Raw genomic sequence first — 15,814 nt, forward strand, 5'->3', positions numbered from 1 at the left:
AAAAGATGCAGAGGAGGCTGTTGCCAAGTGGCTCATTGGGGCTAGGGACTGGGGAGGTAATAGACAGGCCCGTCAGACCCAACAAGCAACACCACAACAAGGACTTCAGGCTCATTTGATGTGGAAAATGAGTGATTTTTTTCAGAAACTTCTCTTTAAAAGGAGCTGTAAGTTTGGCAAAGTATTTTACATTTTTTGCTGGAAAAGTACAAATAAAAAAAGGTAACTGCATTTAGTTGTCTCTTTGTTCTTTTACCTAGTATAAAAATAACTGCATGGCATGAGTGTTAAATATAAATTTGTAATAACAATAATAATGGGCAACCAAAATCTGCCCCATGTGGGCTGATTATGTGTCCCTAATGGTACATATATGGGACCCATAATCAGCCCACATGGGGCCCAGCTAGTGTGGGCCCCAGATGGGAGAAACCTAGGTTTCCCTTGTGGGTTTTAGCTAGGGCCCATGTAAGGCCCACCTTGAGCCCATCTGGGCTTGCCTACATGGGGCCACCATGAAACCCCCGGAAAAAATTGACTGGGACCCAGCTGGGCAGCCCAAATGGGGCCCATTCACCAGTCCAGATCCAACCCACATGGGCCCCGCATGGATGTGTTGACAGGGTAGCTTTTTTTGGAATGTGTTGCAGGCATCAAATTCAAAGTTTGTCAGTATTTGCAAAAACAATGTAGTTTATCAGGCTGAACATTAAACACCTTGTCCTTACTGTGTATCTAATTGTGAATCCTGGAAAATCTGGGAAATGATGGCCCAATTTTCTAATTAGGGAAAACATGGGAAATGAGGAATAAAGTAAAATGTTCTGAAAAAGTTTGGAGTGTCCTGAAACTATTCATCTTCATTCTGCCTTGTTAGAGGGAAAATCAAACTTAGGAAATGATGTAAAATTTACTTGGCAACTAATGCAAACTTAGCCATAAAATATGAGAAGACAATACAATACAAGTTATGGAATAAAATATGAAAACTCAAAACAGTAGTGACAAAAAGAAATGATAAAAATGGCTGTGAGAAAAATTTAGATTCTTGTATGTATTGCATATATTTTTTTAAGGTATTTGAACTATTCTGAAATCCTGTAAACTCTGACTGCTTGTCACTCTGAAGTTGTAACTCCTTGTCCGGGCAAGAAGAAGTAAAGCTCCATTTGATTGCATCCAGCTGCTTGTCGTCATCTAATGCTAAACATCAGTTCTTTGGTCTGTATAGTTTGCAGGACTGTCTCAAGCACAAAAAAACCCTAAAATCTTTTGGAGCTGGGTCCTGAACAGTATGTTGGCTCTTTTCATCTGCTTCTCGTAGTCTTCATCGAACACATTTGATTGGTCAGCTGTAAAATGATTCGGATATTCTCATCTGTTGTGTTTTTGTGTCCTCTGTCCATTTTCATATGATTGACTTTCCAGCTCTTTCCTTCCTAGTCTTTGTTGCTCGTGTCTCGTGCAGCCTCCCTGCTTTAGCTGGGCTCTGTACAGTGTGGTGTAGGGTTGCAGAATGACTTCATTTGGGCAGTTTAAAAAAACTCTTCGTGCCTCCAGCTGCTGGCGGGCTCTACAGGCTTCATGCGCTCAGTGGACTCTGTTGGAGGTCTCATGACGTAAAATGGGCATGTCTCAGTCACAACACTTTTGGTCTTATATATTGTTTACGTGATAAGCTGCAATAAAGTGATGATTACAAACCCATGGACTCATGTTTTGTAGCACACTTTAATTGATCAAACTTTGAGCAAACATGTAGATGATGGTCCAATGCATCACATCAAAGTGCAGTATTTTCAGTCTTTGCATCAACAAATCCTCTATTTTTAATCATTATCTCATTTCATTGTTTTTTATTTGGTGGCTCTGAGCTGGTTACATATTCTCTTCACTGCTAAACATCAGTTCTTTAGTCTGTATAGTTTGCAGGACGGTCTCAAGCACAAAAACCCCTAAAGTCTTCTAGAGCTGGGTCCTGAACGGTATGTTGGCTCCTTTCATCTGCTTCTCGTAGTCTTCATCAAACATCTTTGATTGGTCAGCTGTGAAATGATTTGTCCAATCCCCAACTTCACCTTTAATACAGAGACCAACAGAGAAAGGTTACACACACACACACACACACACACACACACACACACACACACACACACACACACACACACACATGAAACTCTGTTTGCAGCAGTTATGGTAGTAAAGGACTTCACCGAGGGCAAATAAAAACTTTCCCTTAATGCAGTGTTTCTCAAAGTAGGGTCCCAGGACCCTCAGGGGTCCGTGAACCATAGCTTGGGTGTCCGCAGAATAATTCAAAAACGATTGTAAAAGTGTGTTTTGTCATTGAAAAAGCGGATCAACACACTAGGACCACCTGTACCTATAAAACCTGCTATTTTCCCCACTTTAGTTTTGTGTCATGAGATTAATTCTCATATTGTCATGACGTGTCTATCACCTCATTGTTTGCAACAATAGAAAAAAAAAAACCTCAAAACAAATAAAAACCTAAGTGAAGTGGTGTGCACAGACTTTTTAAAGGGCAGGGGTGAAAAGAAGAAAAATCAGGTACATAGAGCTTTTTGCCACCCAAGAGGACAGCTTATCATGTTGTAACCACCCAAAAGGGCAGTTACGTGTGCTTTGCCAACCAGGAGGGCACTTTCACACAGGTTTTGGCTTCTGAGAGGTCACAATTAGGCCACGAGCGGGTCAACAAAGACAAATAGGAACTTTTTCCTTTTTCCAAAAACAACATGTGAACACTTAACCCCATCCCCACTCCCAGTCTTACACAAGCTTAAAGATGCTGTGAGGAGTTTCAAACTGTTTTTGAAAAAGTCTCTCTTCTAGATATATTCCTGATTGTAATCCACACTTTTAAATAAGATTATCATAATAATATCATATATTATATATAATATCATATATTAATAATATCATATATTTTTCTTAATCCTTATATTATGTCGAGGGTCAATTTGACACATTTCTGTTTTCATGGGGGAGCTTTCTCCCCCTTGTCCTTGTCAATGTTCTCACATCATCTCTTTGACACATACACCAAAAATGAGCCCAGGTATGTTTCCAGCTAAAGAAGCTTCATCGCAGATTTTGAACTGGGATAGTGCTGCAGAGGAAAGATTTTAGTTATTCAGTTACTAATGATCCAGATTGTTAGTTTTCCTACAATAAAGAGGATTCAGGGGACAATTCTGGAGTTGTCTCTCCGTCAGAAGGACATCGGCATCTAGAAATGATAATATAAAATGGTCAACATCACTAGTGGCGAGCACTGACTTTTTAATGGGAAGGGGCCAAAATAAAAAAAAAAAAAGAAATAAAAAAAAGGAGAGCACTTGAGCATGCATTTTTTCCACCCAAAGGCAGTTTACTGTGTTTGCAAACCAGGAGGGCATTTTAGCTCAGGTTTTGGCTAAAAAAAAAAAAACACTTGAGTGTGTGTTTTGGCTCCACAGAGAGCACTTCGGTGTGTGTTTTTCCTGGTCTGTCCTTTCGAAGAGGACAACAAAACATTTTTCTCTCATGTCAACTGTAAAATGACAGAAAGCACACAGGGACATTCTATCTAACATGTGGAGAACACTGAAAATGATGAAGAAGGAGAATCTGAGAAAATGGGGCGAGGAAATGAAAAACAATGTGAAAAAGGGAAGCCTTTAACTGAATAGGTACTAAATATAGTTTAGAGACTGAAAATGTTTTGTTTGTCTCCTCTAAATGTTTTTATAACCTAAAACAAAGCTGTTATTGGTTTTACCTGTTTTTTGACTGTTTTAAGGGGATTTACACAGAACTGTTCAAAATAACCCCCAACATAACCAATGCAATTTTTTTCCAACATAGTACGAGGTTTAAATGCTACTTCTTAGCTCCCTTATTGGGTCGAGCAGAGCCAGTTTGACTTCGGCACATTTCTGTGATTAATTTTGTAGTGATGGTGGACACAGGGGCTTAACTGTCAGACAGAAAAAGGACAAGAGAGCAGAAGAAAGATAAACAGGAGAGAAATATCCATTTGTATCTGTTAAAAGTTGACTTAACAAAGAGAAATTTTTCCAAAACAAACAAACGCCTGGTCCAACTAAAACACACCCTCCTCACAGCATCTTTAAAGAAAAAATACAAACTGCAAAAATGGCTACTTCTGTACATGGTGTCAACATTTGACACACTAAACCAGCTGAAACTCTCTGTTCTGTCTGAAAGAATTGTCTTTAAACTTAACAAAGTAGTTGTGCATTGGGGATAAAATTCCCTCTGGAAAAAAAAATCAGCAGTAACTCCTCAGTAACCTCTGGGGGGTGCTACTGTACTGATCAAAGGGAGGGAAAAGAAGAACAAAGACAGACTTTGCAGAGGCGAAAGAATAACTTTCAAATATAAAATGAATAATTAAAAAAATATAAGATATTCTTAACTCTTTATCTAAAAAAAAAAGAGCTAAATCTCAGAGTGAGCAGTGTTGACAGGGTTTGAGTGTGAGCAGAGTTACGTGGGAGTTCACAGGAACAAAGAGGAAGTTATTGTGCAGTGAGGATGTTACTACAGAGTTAAAACAAGAGTCTCACTTCCCAGTTTTATCAATCCGCACATTTCCTTCATTTTCACAGAGCCAGTGATTCCTGATGAAACAGGCTCTGTGTCTTTGACACTTTGAGTTTCTGTTGGTGGTAAATGGAGCAGTGCTTAGTATTTCTGAGAGCTCAAAGCTCTTCATACTTCAGGTCTCTTTCACTCATCCACAACACATCCACAACACATCTGCACACAGAGGGTGTGAGACTTGTATCATAGTAAACCATCAGCTTATATCTAACAGCAACCACACAGCACTGACCAACAGTGGGAGCAATTCAGAGTTCAGTGTCCTGCTCAAGGACACTTCAGCATATGACTGCAGGGAATCAGACCCTCAACCTTCAGACTGAGAGATGACGACTCTTCCCCCCCAGTAATGGCTCGGTGTTTTTGTATTTCATGACATGAATGTGTGTGTAGCTGTGTGATGCACCTTTTCTCATGAACGGAGAGATGGACTCATCAAACACCGGCCTGGGGACGCAGGAGTAGTTAGCCATTGGGTTCTCCTTCATGCTCTTAAACGAGGTGAGCTCCACAATTCGATCGATGATGTCATCAGAGAGCGTCAGATCCAGGTACTTCATAATGCGCTCTACCTCCCGCCGAGGATTCTGGGGAAAGAAATATGATCACAGCTGTGTCTGTAGCATGTTTGGGTGATACTGAGCCCACGTCTGAGTATTTTTACCTCTTTCATGTCTTCGTAGAAAAGGTAAAGAATGTTGTGTTTCTCTTTCTCTGTCCAGTAATCTTTGACATGGTCATACCAGGAGCCCCAGGACACTGAGGAAACATTATCCAACAGACAAACTTCATGTGAACAACTTTTAATAAACACACATCATGGACACTCTGCTTCCCACCAGCTAAAGGTTAACACTTCCATCAGAACAAAGGACAGATGCCATCTCAGAGGGAAGACTCCTGAATTATTAACTTCTTCATTAACTCTCCTGCAAATGTTTGACTGCCTGCAGTAAATCTGGACAACAACATAAATCTTCAGAAATTACCAACAACCCATGTGTTTATCAATTAGATAAAACACACTGGAATCTCTGAAAAGAACCGGGGGGTTGTGCACGGTGATTGTAGCTAAATTCAGAAGGCTGAATGATAGCACATGAGAAAGTGCCTCATTAAAGAGTGAAAAAGTGGAAATAAACTGTTTGTTACAACTCAAATCTTGACCCTTTGCAAAACAGACAGATGCCAACCATCGAGTGTACATTAAGATGAAGATAATTAGCCCTTGTTGGCATTGAAGCCAATAGATTTAGAGCTCCCCCTGCTGACCAGCTGCAGTATAAATCTGAAACCTGCTTCTGTTATGTTAAGGAATGAGGAAATAGAGGCCAACTAGAAAAAAAAAAAAACACATCACAGAAAGTTTTCTCAAACATGGTTTCTGTTTGTCTTGTGAAACAGGATTATTCATTTGGTAATAAGTGCAGTTGCATCTGTGGCAGGACTCTATGGAGTCCCTAAAGGCACATAAGCATAAAAGATATATATGACCCTCGGCGCACCCTGTAGGTTGGGAAATCAGGAATCGATACAGCACTAACAAAACATTGTGGCTGACAAGGAGAAATGAGTAAAGCCGGCATTTTGAGAGGGAAACACAGCTCCAAAGCACGGTCAGATGGTTCTCTGGACAAGGACAAAGTTATCTGCATTTACTGTAGATGTCACACCGGAGTACGTTGAGTCCCACTTGCTGACCAAGCATACAGGGGCTGCAGAGACACATTGTGTGAGATTGTTTTTCAAGTGTGAAGTGTCTAGAGAATTAACTTTTTTCCTGACCAAAAGTTCTTGTTGGACGATGTGTCTGTTGTTGTGATGCATGAGCTCTACCAGTTTGTGCTGAGCTGCCTTAAAAAACAGGAAGTTTAAAAACTTGAAAATTATCCCTTTAAGGCACTGTTTCCCAATCCTGGGCCTGGGGCCCCCCTGCCCTGCATGTTTTAGATGTTACCCCACTCCAGCACACCTGATTCAAATGAATGGCTCGTTATCAGGCTGGAGCAGAGCTTGATGACGTGGAGTAACATCTAAAACATGCAGGGCAGAGGGTCCCCAAGACCAGGAGTGGGGAACACTGCTTTAAGGTATATTTGGAAAAGATTTTTTTTTTAAAGTGTAATCATTTTGAGATTAATCGCGAGTTAACTGTGTACAATCATATGATTAATCAGGGTTAAATATTTCAATTGATTGACAGCCCTGATGTAAAGATATATCTGCTGATACACTTCTGCTCTCAGCATTCACCAATACACCAGATGATCGACCCAATTCTACTTCAGTGGAGATCTACCAAAAGCTGCTTCTGGACAAGACAGTTAAAGCGCCCTCTACAGGCCTGGCATGCTTACTACAGTGTTTTCAGTCCTGTGTAAACACTGATTTTTTTTTTTTTCCTCTGCATTTTTTGTTTTGGGGTGAAAATTTGTGTTGTAAAGGGGGCCTCAGACTGAATGTTTTCACAGGAACCTCTTTGAAAACACAGAGAAAACACAGATCTAAGTTATCTAGTGGGTCTCTCTGTTAAAGAGTACCAGTGTTGTTTTCTTAGCGGAAAATCACAATTTGATGGTATGTGCCTGATTCGGACCGGGGCTTTGTGCAAACAGGTTCAGCCGGTTTTCTTCAGCATACACCCAGGTGTGTGTTTTGATCTACTTACATTCTCCTCTCATGAACTTTTGGATGTATCCCTCCCAGGGCCCGGGTTCAGGCTGAGTTTGGTTCATTTTGTCAAAGTAGAAGTAGCTCACCAGGTTGTCCTTGGCGTTGCGTGCCACATAGATGGCCTTTACACATGGTAAGAAAGGAGGGGTTAATAACAACAAACAGAATGGGTTACCTGATACTGGTGCTGTATTGTTCACCTTTAACACCTTTTAAGTGCATTTCAGCAGCAAACTTTCACCCTCTTGTCATTATTATGTTCAGTGTCAGGCAGAAAAATTCCTGACAGTGTTTTGCTCTCAGTCGAGTCTCACCTTGCATTTGTTTTCCCAAAATCCAGGGGGCACCAGCTGAAAAGGAAGATGTGTTTTGATAACTCTTGGGGGCTCCATTTTTCTGAGAAGATCAAGACCTGAAACAAGAATTCAGGGGAAAGGATTTGAACCAGTGAAAGGAGCTTTTGTGTCTTCCTTTCCCTTCTCTAAGTGTATTTTTTTTCCAGAATTTTACCAACTTAACCTTAAGGATCCCAATCCTGCCAACCATAATACAACTTTTTTCCTAATGACTGGCATTTGCAAACCACGTGTCCTCTCCAAAAACTGAAAAAACAACCACATTTTCAGGCTCTGAAGTTCCAGAGGATACCTGAATGTATCAAAGTGATGTTAGTAACATGTCTGAACAGGCTGCAGAAGACGGGACAATTTTATCATCATTTTATCTGATTCTCATGTCTTTTTTGAAACCATGCAGAAAATCAACTGTTTTTATAGCTAAACTCTGAAGAAAAAATAAGCCCTGATGATGGAAACACACCCTGTGTTCATGATTCAAAGATCCTTTGTGTTTTGCTTCCCATGGCGTCGTGTTGAAGGCGTAAAGTTTCTGCTCAGAGTTTTTCAGCACTCGGTCTCATCACAGACAGAAGCTGCTCTGCAGATTGACATGAGGCCTCTGACATGCAGACTATAAACTGTGTCAAAAGTAGAGACAGTACTGACTGTATATAGTTTATAATGAGCGAACAGCTTGTAATAATGTTGTAATGATTACTGCATATTGATTCTGTTACACTGCTCAGGAGCCGTTGTTGAGTTACATCTAGCTTTAGTCATGTTTGTCTTGAACTCAAAGAAGTGCAGGAATTCATGTTACAGTGAAAGTGAGTTCACAGTGGGTAAAAAAACAAAACAAACTGAACATCAAAATTTGTGGATTCTTTTAATGTAGGGGTGGGAGAAAGATGATTGATGCATCTAAGTATCAATATTTTTGTTAAACAACTTTTATTTATTTATCTATTCATTTATTTATTTTCAAATTTTATTAATTTATTTATTTATCTATTTAATTAATTTTCTTTTAATTTATTTATTTCCAAAACTTTATTTATTTATTTATTTATTTATTTATTTATTTATTTATTTATTTATTTGTTTATTTGTTTATTTGTTTATTTATTATTTATTTATTTTTATTATTTATTTATTTATTTATTTATTTATTTATTTATTTATTTATTTATTTATTTCCAAGACTTCTTTTACTTATTTATTTACTTATTTATTTATTTATTTACTTGTAGATCTAAGTCCTTCATTTGAATCTTTGTTTATAAGCTAGGTCTGGAAAAGTTGAAATGTCTGCTCACCTAAATAAATCTTAAAAACTACCAGACAATATTTAGTAGGGGTGTGAAAAAAAAAAGATTCACAGGGGTATCAGGACTTTTGTTTTAAGCTTATTAAATTGGGATTTTTCTCAAAAATATTCATTATCTTTTCTTTTTTTCTTTCCTTTTTTTTAATTTTAATTTAATTAATGTTTCTCTCTGACTCATGAGGTGTGCATGTTGGGGAAAATATGGCTCCTGACATAGTCTGTAGACATCATACTTAACACATTCATTCTTTCACATGGTCTGGTGTTAAAAAAGCAAACTAAAAATCACAAAAATCCGAAATATATTGAAGAATCACATCTCAAACTGAATCACCACCTCAAAAATCGAAAAAGAATCAAAAGTTTAACCAGCAATTTGTCTCTACTCTATTTTTCCTATGTTCCTTTGTCAGAGGGGATCTAAAAATGTGATGTACACACTAATTCCTTATTTTTCAGTTACTTTGCACAAAGACATGACTGAGTTACATCAGCCCATATCCATGGCTGTCCTCAAACTGTGGTGGTGCAGGACTTCACTTTGCAGAGAAAACACGGACACTGTTTGGTTTCTGAGGGTTGAATAGTCTTTGACCTGCCTTTCTGCTTTTAGTAAATTTTTAACACCGGAATAAGTTAGTAAAAAAAGCTAGAGCCATCATGAAGAATTATACTGTGGGTGAACTTTTGTACATTCAAAGAATTGGCAGAGGCTGAAAGATTATTACTGTTCCTCAGGAATGATAAAGGCAAAGGTCAATCAAATGACGAGCTAAGGAAAGCTGCTTCAACCCACTGAGTATTTCTGTAAACTAACACAGACGGTGTATTATAGGGCTGTAGTCTCCATCCATGTTTGCATTAATTCCAGTGATGAATATCATGTAAGGAGTAATGTATTTGATGTATGCATGAAAATATAACTGTGTCACACACCTGAGGGGATGGGCGGTGGGGAGCAGATCTCCAGGAAAGGGCTGCGCACAGGTGTGGGAGCCCGTCTGCACACATCAGCATCTCCATTGTGAAGCAGCAGGTCGACTATCTCCTGAGTCCATGTGGTGCCTGATGTAGAAGTAAGATTTAATGCAGCCATCAGCATGATGTGAAAAACAGCTCAAGATAAAACTTTATCTACAATTTCCTCTACAAAACATCAGACAGCTCAGGAACATGCAAAGATTCACTCTCATCAGGTCCAAAGTAGAAGCTGCAGCCGGAGGTCATGAGCGAAGCCGTGTGCTGAATCTGCTGAGAGTGTACCTGCTTTGGGGTAAGTGGCGATGAGAAGGTCCGAAGGGTCCGGACGGAAAGCCCAGATGGAGTCCCAGTTCTGAGCGATGTAGTTCATGAGTGGAATTCCTCTGATTGGAGAGAGAGGGAAGCGGATGATAGACGCTTTCGCCTTCTCAATGGCCTCACTGTAGGTAATCTCTCCCTCCTGCGACATGACTACAGCTGACTTTGAGTGCAGAAGAACCAGAAGCTAGGATCTGACTGGGCTGGAGTGTGTCTCTTCCTGTAGTTTTGTTCCTCTCCCGGCTGGCTCTTGACCCTTTGTCAAACATTCACAGAGCGTTTACTTTTTCAATTCCCAGCTGGTTGAAGCTCAGCAAGGCTGCAGTCTGTGCAAACACACCCTGCTCAATCTGCCATCATCTTTTCCTGTTGTTATCTTTCTTGGAATTCTTCGCTGCTCTCTTTCTTCACAGCCTAAATCCCCTCAAACTTTTCGAACCAAGAAGACCAGCCTTCTGAAGTTCCTCCTGAAGCCAGAGTGCTTCAGTTGCTGTAAAATGAGCTCTGTTTGCCTTTTTCTGTCTTGGTAGCCTGGCTGTCTGAGAGCTGACTCTAAGATCTACTCTAGACCTGCTCTACGGGCCCTTATGTAACGTCTATAGTTACGCATGAACTCCACTTTTTCCTCCCTGTGATAACTTCCTGTGTAATCTGAGGCAGAGACATGGGAGGGTCTAGAGAAGTCCACGCACAGGGAAGCAAACATTCACAAAGAACAGAAGGAGCTGAATCAAAGTTTGATCAGCAAAATGTCATGACTTCCTCTTTCCCCAGGAAAAAAGAAACCCTCAGATTCACATGATGATTCACTTGGCTTCGAGAAAACATAGCTGACCACTTTTTTGAGAGAGAGAGATTAGAAACTTTTCAGTGTTTGACTTGAAGTAGTAGCAGCTGTCCATGGGTACATTTACATGTGCATGGAGCTCAGTTCAGCTGGAAGAAGCAGTTGAGATTTTAACCTCCAGGTTTCTCACATTTCATGTCCTAACAGGAGTGGAAACATTGTGTTCACAGAAAACAGGAAGGGATGTACAGCAGCCTACAAATCTACAGTTTCATTTAGCAGCTTTTGTCCTAAGCCAAGTACAACACAAGCAAGAAACTGTTTCAGGCCTGTTTGCTCTTTCTTTCAGAGTAAACCACAATGATAAAATGGTTAATGCAACCAGAAAGACTAAGACTCACTCATGAGCCTGACAACAAGGTGTGCCTCTGATTTTATGTTTTTACAAGAAGGTACAAAATATATGAAAGCCAAGAAATGTTGCAGTAAACAAAAAACACAAGGTTACCAGGAACCTTAAATGTACAGGTATCACAGAGCAGTTTGAAAGACAGGACGTTCTTTTGGTTTGACCCAGTTTCCCTCCCCTTATGTGTCGGTCATCTCTGTTATTGTTTTTAGATGTTGGTGAGTTCAGTATTTTACAGAAGACCTATGACACAATAGATGATGACTTTTTGAAGTCTAAGTTAATACCATTTAGTGTGAGAGGAGTTGTTCTGAACTGGATAACAAGCTACTTAGAAAACAGACAACAAAATGTGCAGTTTGCAGGGACTAAATCAGAATGTAGGAGAACTGATAGTGGCCTTCCACATTTTATAAGTCAGTGCTTTTTTTTTTTTTTTTTTTTTTTGGAAAGTCTCAATTGTACTACAGTTCGTTTTATTTGCAGATGACACAAATTAATTTAGTTCAGGAGACAATTTGAAACATGAACTGGAATTACTAAGTGAAATACTTAAACTTTAACCTTGGATCGACAGAAATAATTTAAATAAAAGGAAGGACAGCGTTTCAGTAGCTGTTGATGGGGTAAACACTGAAAAGAATCTGAGTTTAGATTTTGGGAAATTAGAAAGGATGAAAATTGGAGATGAACACACACACACACACACACACACACACACACACACACACACACACACACACACACACATATATATATATATATATATACGTACATACTGTACACTTCCATGAATAGAACAAATAAAACTGAATGAATATGTTTCTTGTGGAAGTGGCACCCATTTAGTTAGCTACTTTTGAACTCTTGTGCAGCATGAGAGCTAGCCTTTTCTGTTTGTAGATCCTGGGAATTATACATTTGGAAAGGTTCCAAAATTGTGGGAACAAACTAGTTGTTAACCTGCCTTCCTACTTCTAGAAACTTTTTTAAAAAAATGAAAAAAGGCTGACGCCATCATAATAAATGAGCCTTAGAGTGTACCTTTGTACAGTCAAAATTCTGGCAATGGCTTAATGACAGTTAATGTTCCCCATGAATGATAAAAGAAAAGGTCAATCAAATAACAGTCACAGAAAAGCATCAACCCAGCCTCTAAATCCTGACAGGGTTATTTTTGTGTGGGTGTTTTGTTTTGTGAAATCACTTCCCCCGTCATTGCCTTAATTAATTAAATACATTTTATAGTGTTTGTGTATTTTTACGCAATTAGCATCTTGCAGATGCTAATTTGAGTTAAAGATTAAACATTTGAATACAGCACATGCAATAGAGCTTCCAACCAAAGCAGTTTGCAAAAAAGCTCACCTGTGTGAGCTCAGGGATTTAAGTGTTGACAGCACTTTAATGAAGATGTTTTATTCATGTTTTATTGAATCAGTTTTGACAGTCTGCATTATGACCTGGTATGGGTCACTCAGCATTGAAAACTGTGACAACATACAAAGAATAGTGAAACTGTGAGTTGGAATTACAGGACGGTCACTCTCTGACCTCTCCGAGATTAAGTGTCCCTAGATAGCTCAGTCACTCTTGGCTGACCAAAGCCATCCTTTGTCCGGATTTTTTAAGTTGCTTCCATCAGGCCTCAGATTCAGTCTGCCGTCAGTACAAAGCTGAGAAACTCCTTTTTTCCTGCTGCCATCACCTTTTAAAAAAGATACTGTGTTTTTGTGTCGCTTCTGTTTCCATTTGTCTCCTTAATTATTGTACTAAGTTATTTAATGTCCACTCTCTGTTTGTCTGTCTGCTGGTTGCAGTCTGTATGTATGTGTTTGCTGCTGACTGCAAGACAAATAGCCCTCTTGCAGAAATAATAGACAACTTTGCACCTTGAACCAATAGGCAGCACTCAGTTGTATTATATGTATATAGATATGAGAAGTTCACCCTCTGACTAATGTATTGTGACAGAGTGCATTTGATACGATCCTTGGTGTGTGTAGATTATGAATCAAGAGGCATTAGTGAAATACAAAGGTTGTTTCAGCTGCATCAAGACCTGACGGGAAAAATCACAAATTCTCCACAAAAGGCATCAAGGGGTTAAACAATCTAGATGCTCAAACAGCTAAATGATATTTTTTGCAAAGTAACACAGGCTTTATGATAAATGGATGAAGTCTCTGTGATGTCATCCATCTGTTTTTGATTCAAGGTTTTAAAGCCTTTGTGGGCTTAAGTGTGCCATTGGTGTAATTAGCTCCAGGAAGGAATCGTTTTTGTACCAGGCAATAACATGCTTATTTTTGCTGTAAAATTCACTTTTTTAAGGACAGGTGTGTTTGTGGTATCAGGTCCTCCCAGACATTCAGCAAACTGCAGTTGTCAGCGCTTCCTCATCGGCTTGATTTCTTGCAGTGAGAGGATGTTGCTTGAAAATAACCCTACATAAACAAAATAAATAAATAAGTACAACAACAAAAGCTAAAAAGCACAAAGCCACAGGTGTTGATTGTAGTAAGTTGATTTGCAAACAGTAAAGCCTTCAACAGGACAAGTCTCACAGAGCCCCACAGTCACACGTTCATCCCCTTTTTTACTCCATATCATTTGGGGACCAATCAGTCAAAACTGGTCCATTAACGAAACAATGGCATGAGAACACAAGTGATTCAACTCAAGTGTTTTTTTTTTCAGAGGGGGGCTCAGAGTTCAGTCGCTGTCTCTGCCTTTATGTGTGACAAACTTTTCACCCTGCAGAGGTCCACCCTGACTGGAAGACAGATCTGTTGCAAATGCAAGGGGTTACAATGCATGCCTAGCTCCCATTTTCTAGTCTTATTTAATAAAACCAATAAAGCCAGAGTGTTGGTTTGCATTGTGGCCAAATGATTGCTTGAGAAAAAAAGTGAAGATATGTGCTGTACATGTCATAGTAATTCCTACACTTTACATGCAGATGTGAAACCAACAAAGGCACAGATGGAGAGGGTTTCTTGGTTATTGTATGGCTACAAACTCACAGTTTCTGTTTTAATTACCGGTAGTCAAACTTTACATGACTTTTTCCCAAATGTGCACGTTTGTTTTAAACATTGCTCTTTTAGAGATTCTTTTGCATTTCTGTCATTAAGTTAGTGTAATCGTAGAGATAGAAGTAAAACTGTAGAAGTAGTGGTAGTTGGTGTTACAGGAAGCAGACATCAGAGGTAATTGTTTAACTGGTCAGCCAATGAAAGCAGCTGTGAAATGTTTCATGAGGTACTCAAAGCTAAGGCTAAGGCCCTACCAAAAATCCTGTGATACAAGTTAAAAGATGGTGGTATCAAAGTTAAGTACAACAGGATCAGCTTTCTATAGTGCATTTTTATTTGAACTTCTTTTTGCTTTTTTAAACATAGTCTCTCTTCCGTTCTTTGCACAGCTTCTCAAACAATATTTGTAAAATCTTCCCAAATCATGCCTCCTAAATCCGCCAAGCCAACTGCTGAACCTGATGTGATCACAAAGCATCTTTAAGCAGCTACAAGTTTGACAGAAATGTTTGACATCACTGTTCCACCTGGAGAAGAGAAAGTTAGGATTAATTGATGATTAAAAAAAGCAACACAACAACATAAGTCCCAGAATATAATTAAGTAATACTTCTTTTATAGTAGATCTCCAAGAACATTGTGTTCACTCTGATTGTCATTCAGCGCAGTGTGCTGGCTGCAGGGTGCTACTAATCTCATCACAGCCACTGAGGCATACTAAGTATGTCAGGAGGAAACTGTGAGGGCAAGACTGGTCACCTGATTGTTCAGTGTGTCGTGTCATCAAGTGATGAGCATTCTTTCTTTCTGGAGATTATGAGTGCATACAGTTAAAACCTGTTTGCTTTAGATAAGATTCAGAATGTAAGCTGACCAACCTTCACACTCCTCATGTGACCTTGTAGATGAGGCCTCCTGTGGTTTGGACAGGGTCACATTCACACAGAGGTTTACAGCCAAGTTTTGAGAGCAGGTACTCTGTTGGGGCAAAGTGTAAGACTTTGAGAGGGTAGAGGGTGATTTGAAAGGACTATGACTAGTTTATAATTTCCAATAAAGTCAAATGAACCAGGTCACAGGTCAGTTCAGGTAGGCTACTGACTATATGGTACTGATGCAGTGGTAGACAAGTGTAGGCGCAGGCTGCAGACATCCTCTTTTATTTCATGTCTTTTAGACTCTCATTTACTGTAAAGCAACATTTTATGGAGCTTTGCTTCATTGGAAATCGTTTTTGAAACTTACTCAGGTTAAAATAAGACAGCTTTGAGAGATTCTAAAGACGGTCAAAGTTTTGAAATAAAGAATATG

At 39.3% G+C, this 15,814-nt stretch overlaps 1 protein-coding gene across 1 annotated transcript; it reads right to left on the reverse strand.

The window, feature by feature from the left end:
• Nucleotides 1–1,773: 1,773 nt before the first annotated feature.
• Nucleotides 1,774–10,906, reverse strand: sult1st6 (sulfotransferase family 1, cytosolic sulfotransferase 6). Its single transcript, XM_074663140.1, has 7 exons — nucleotides 10,234–10,906; nucleotides 9,907–10,035; nucleotides 7,620–7,717; nucleotides 7,301–7,427; nucleotides 5,297–5,391; nucleotides 5,039–5,219; nucleotides 1,774–2,078 (listed from the first exon to the last, which is right to left on the reverse strand). Exons 1-7 carry the CDS (start codon nucleotides 10,418–10,420, stop codon nucleotides 1,966–1,968), a joined length of 930 nt encoding a protein of 309 aa, XP_074519241.1. The 5' UTR covers nucleotides 10,421–10,906; the 3' UTR covers nucleotides 1,774–1,965.
• Nucleotides 10,907–15,814: the final 4,908 nt, after the last annotated feature.

Source organism: Halichoeres trimaculatus, unplaced genomic scaffold (genome assembly GCF_033239565.1).
Source record: "Halichoeres trimaculatus isolate MK-OKI-2021-1 unplaced genomic scaffold, fHalTri1.1 fHalTri1_scaffold_23, whole genome shotgun sequence".
Taxonomy (NCBI): domain Eukaryota; kingdom Metazoa; phylum Chordata; class Actinopteri; order Labriformes; family Labridae; genus Halichoeres; species Halichoeres trimaculatus.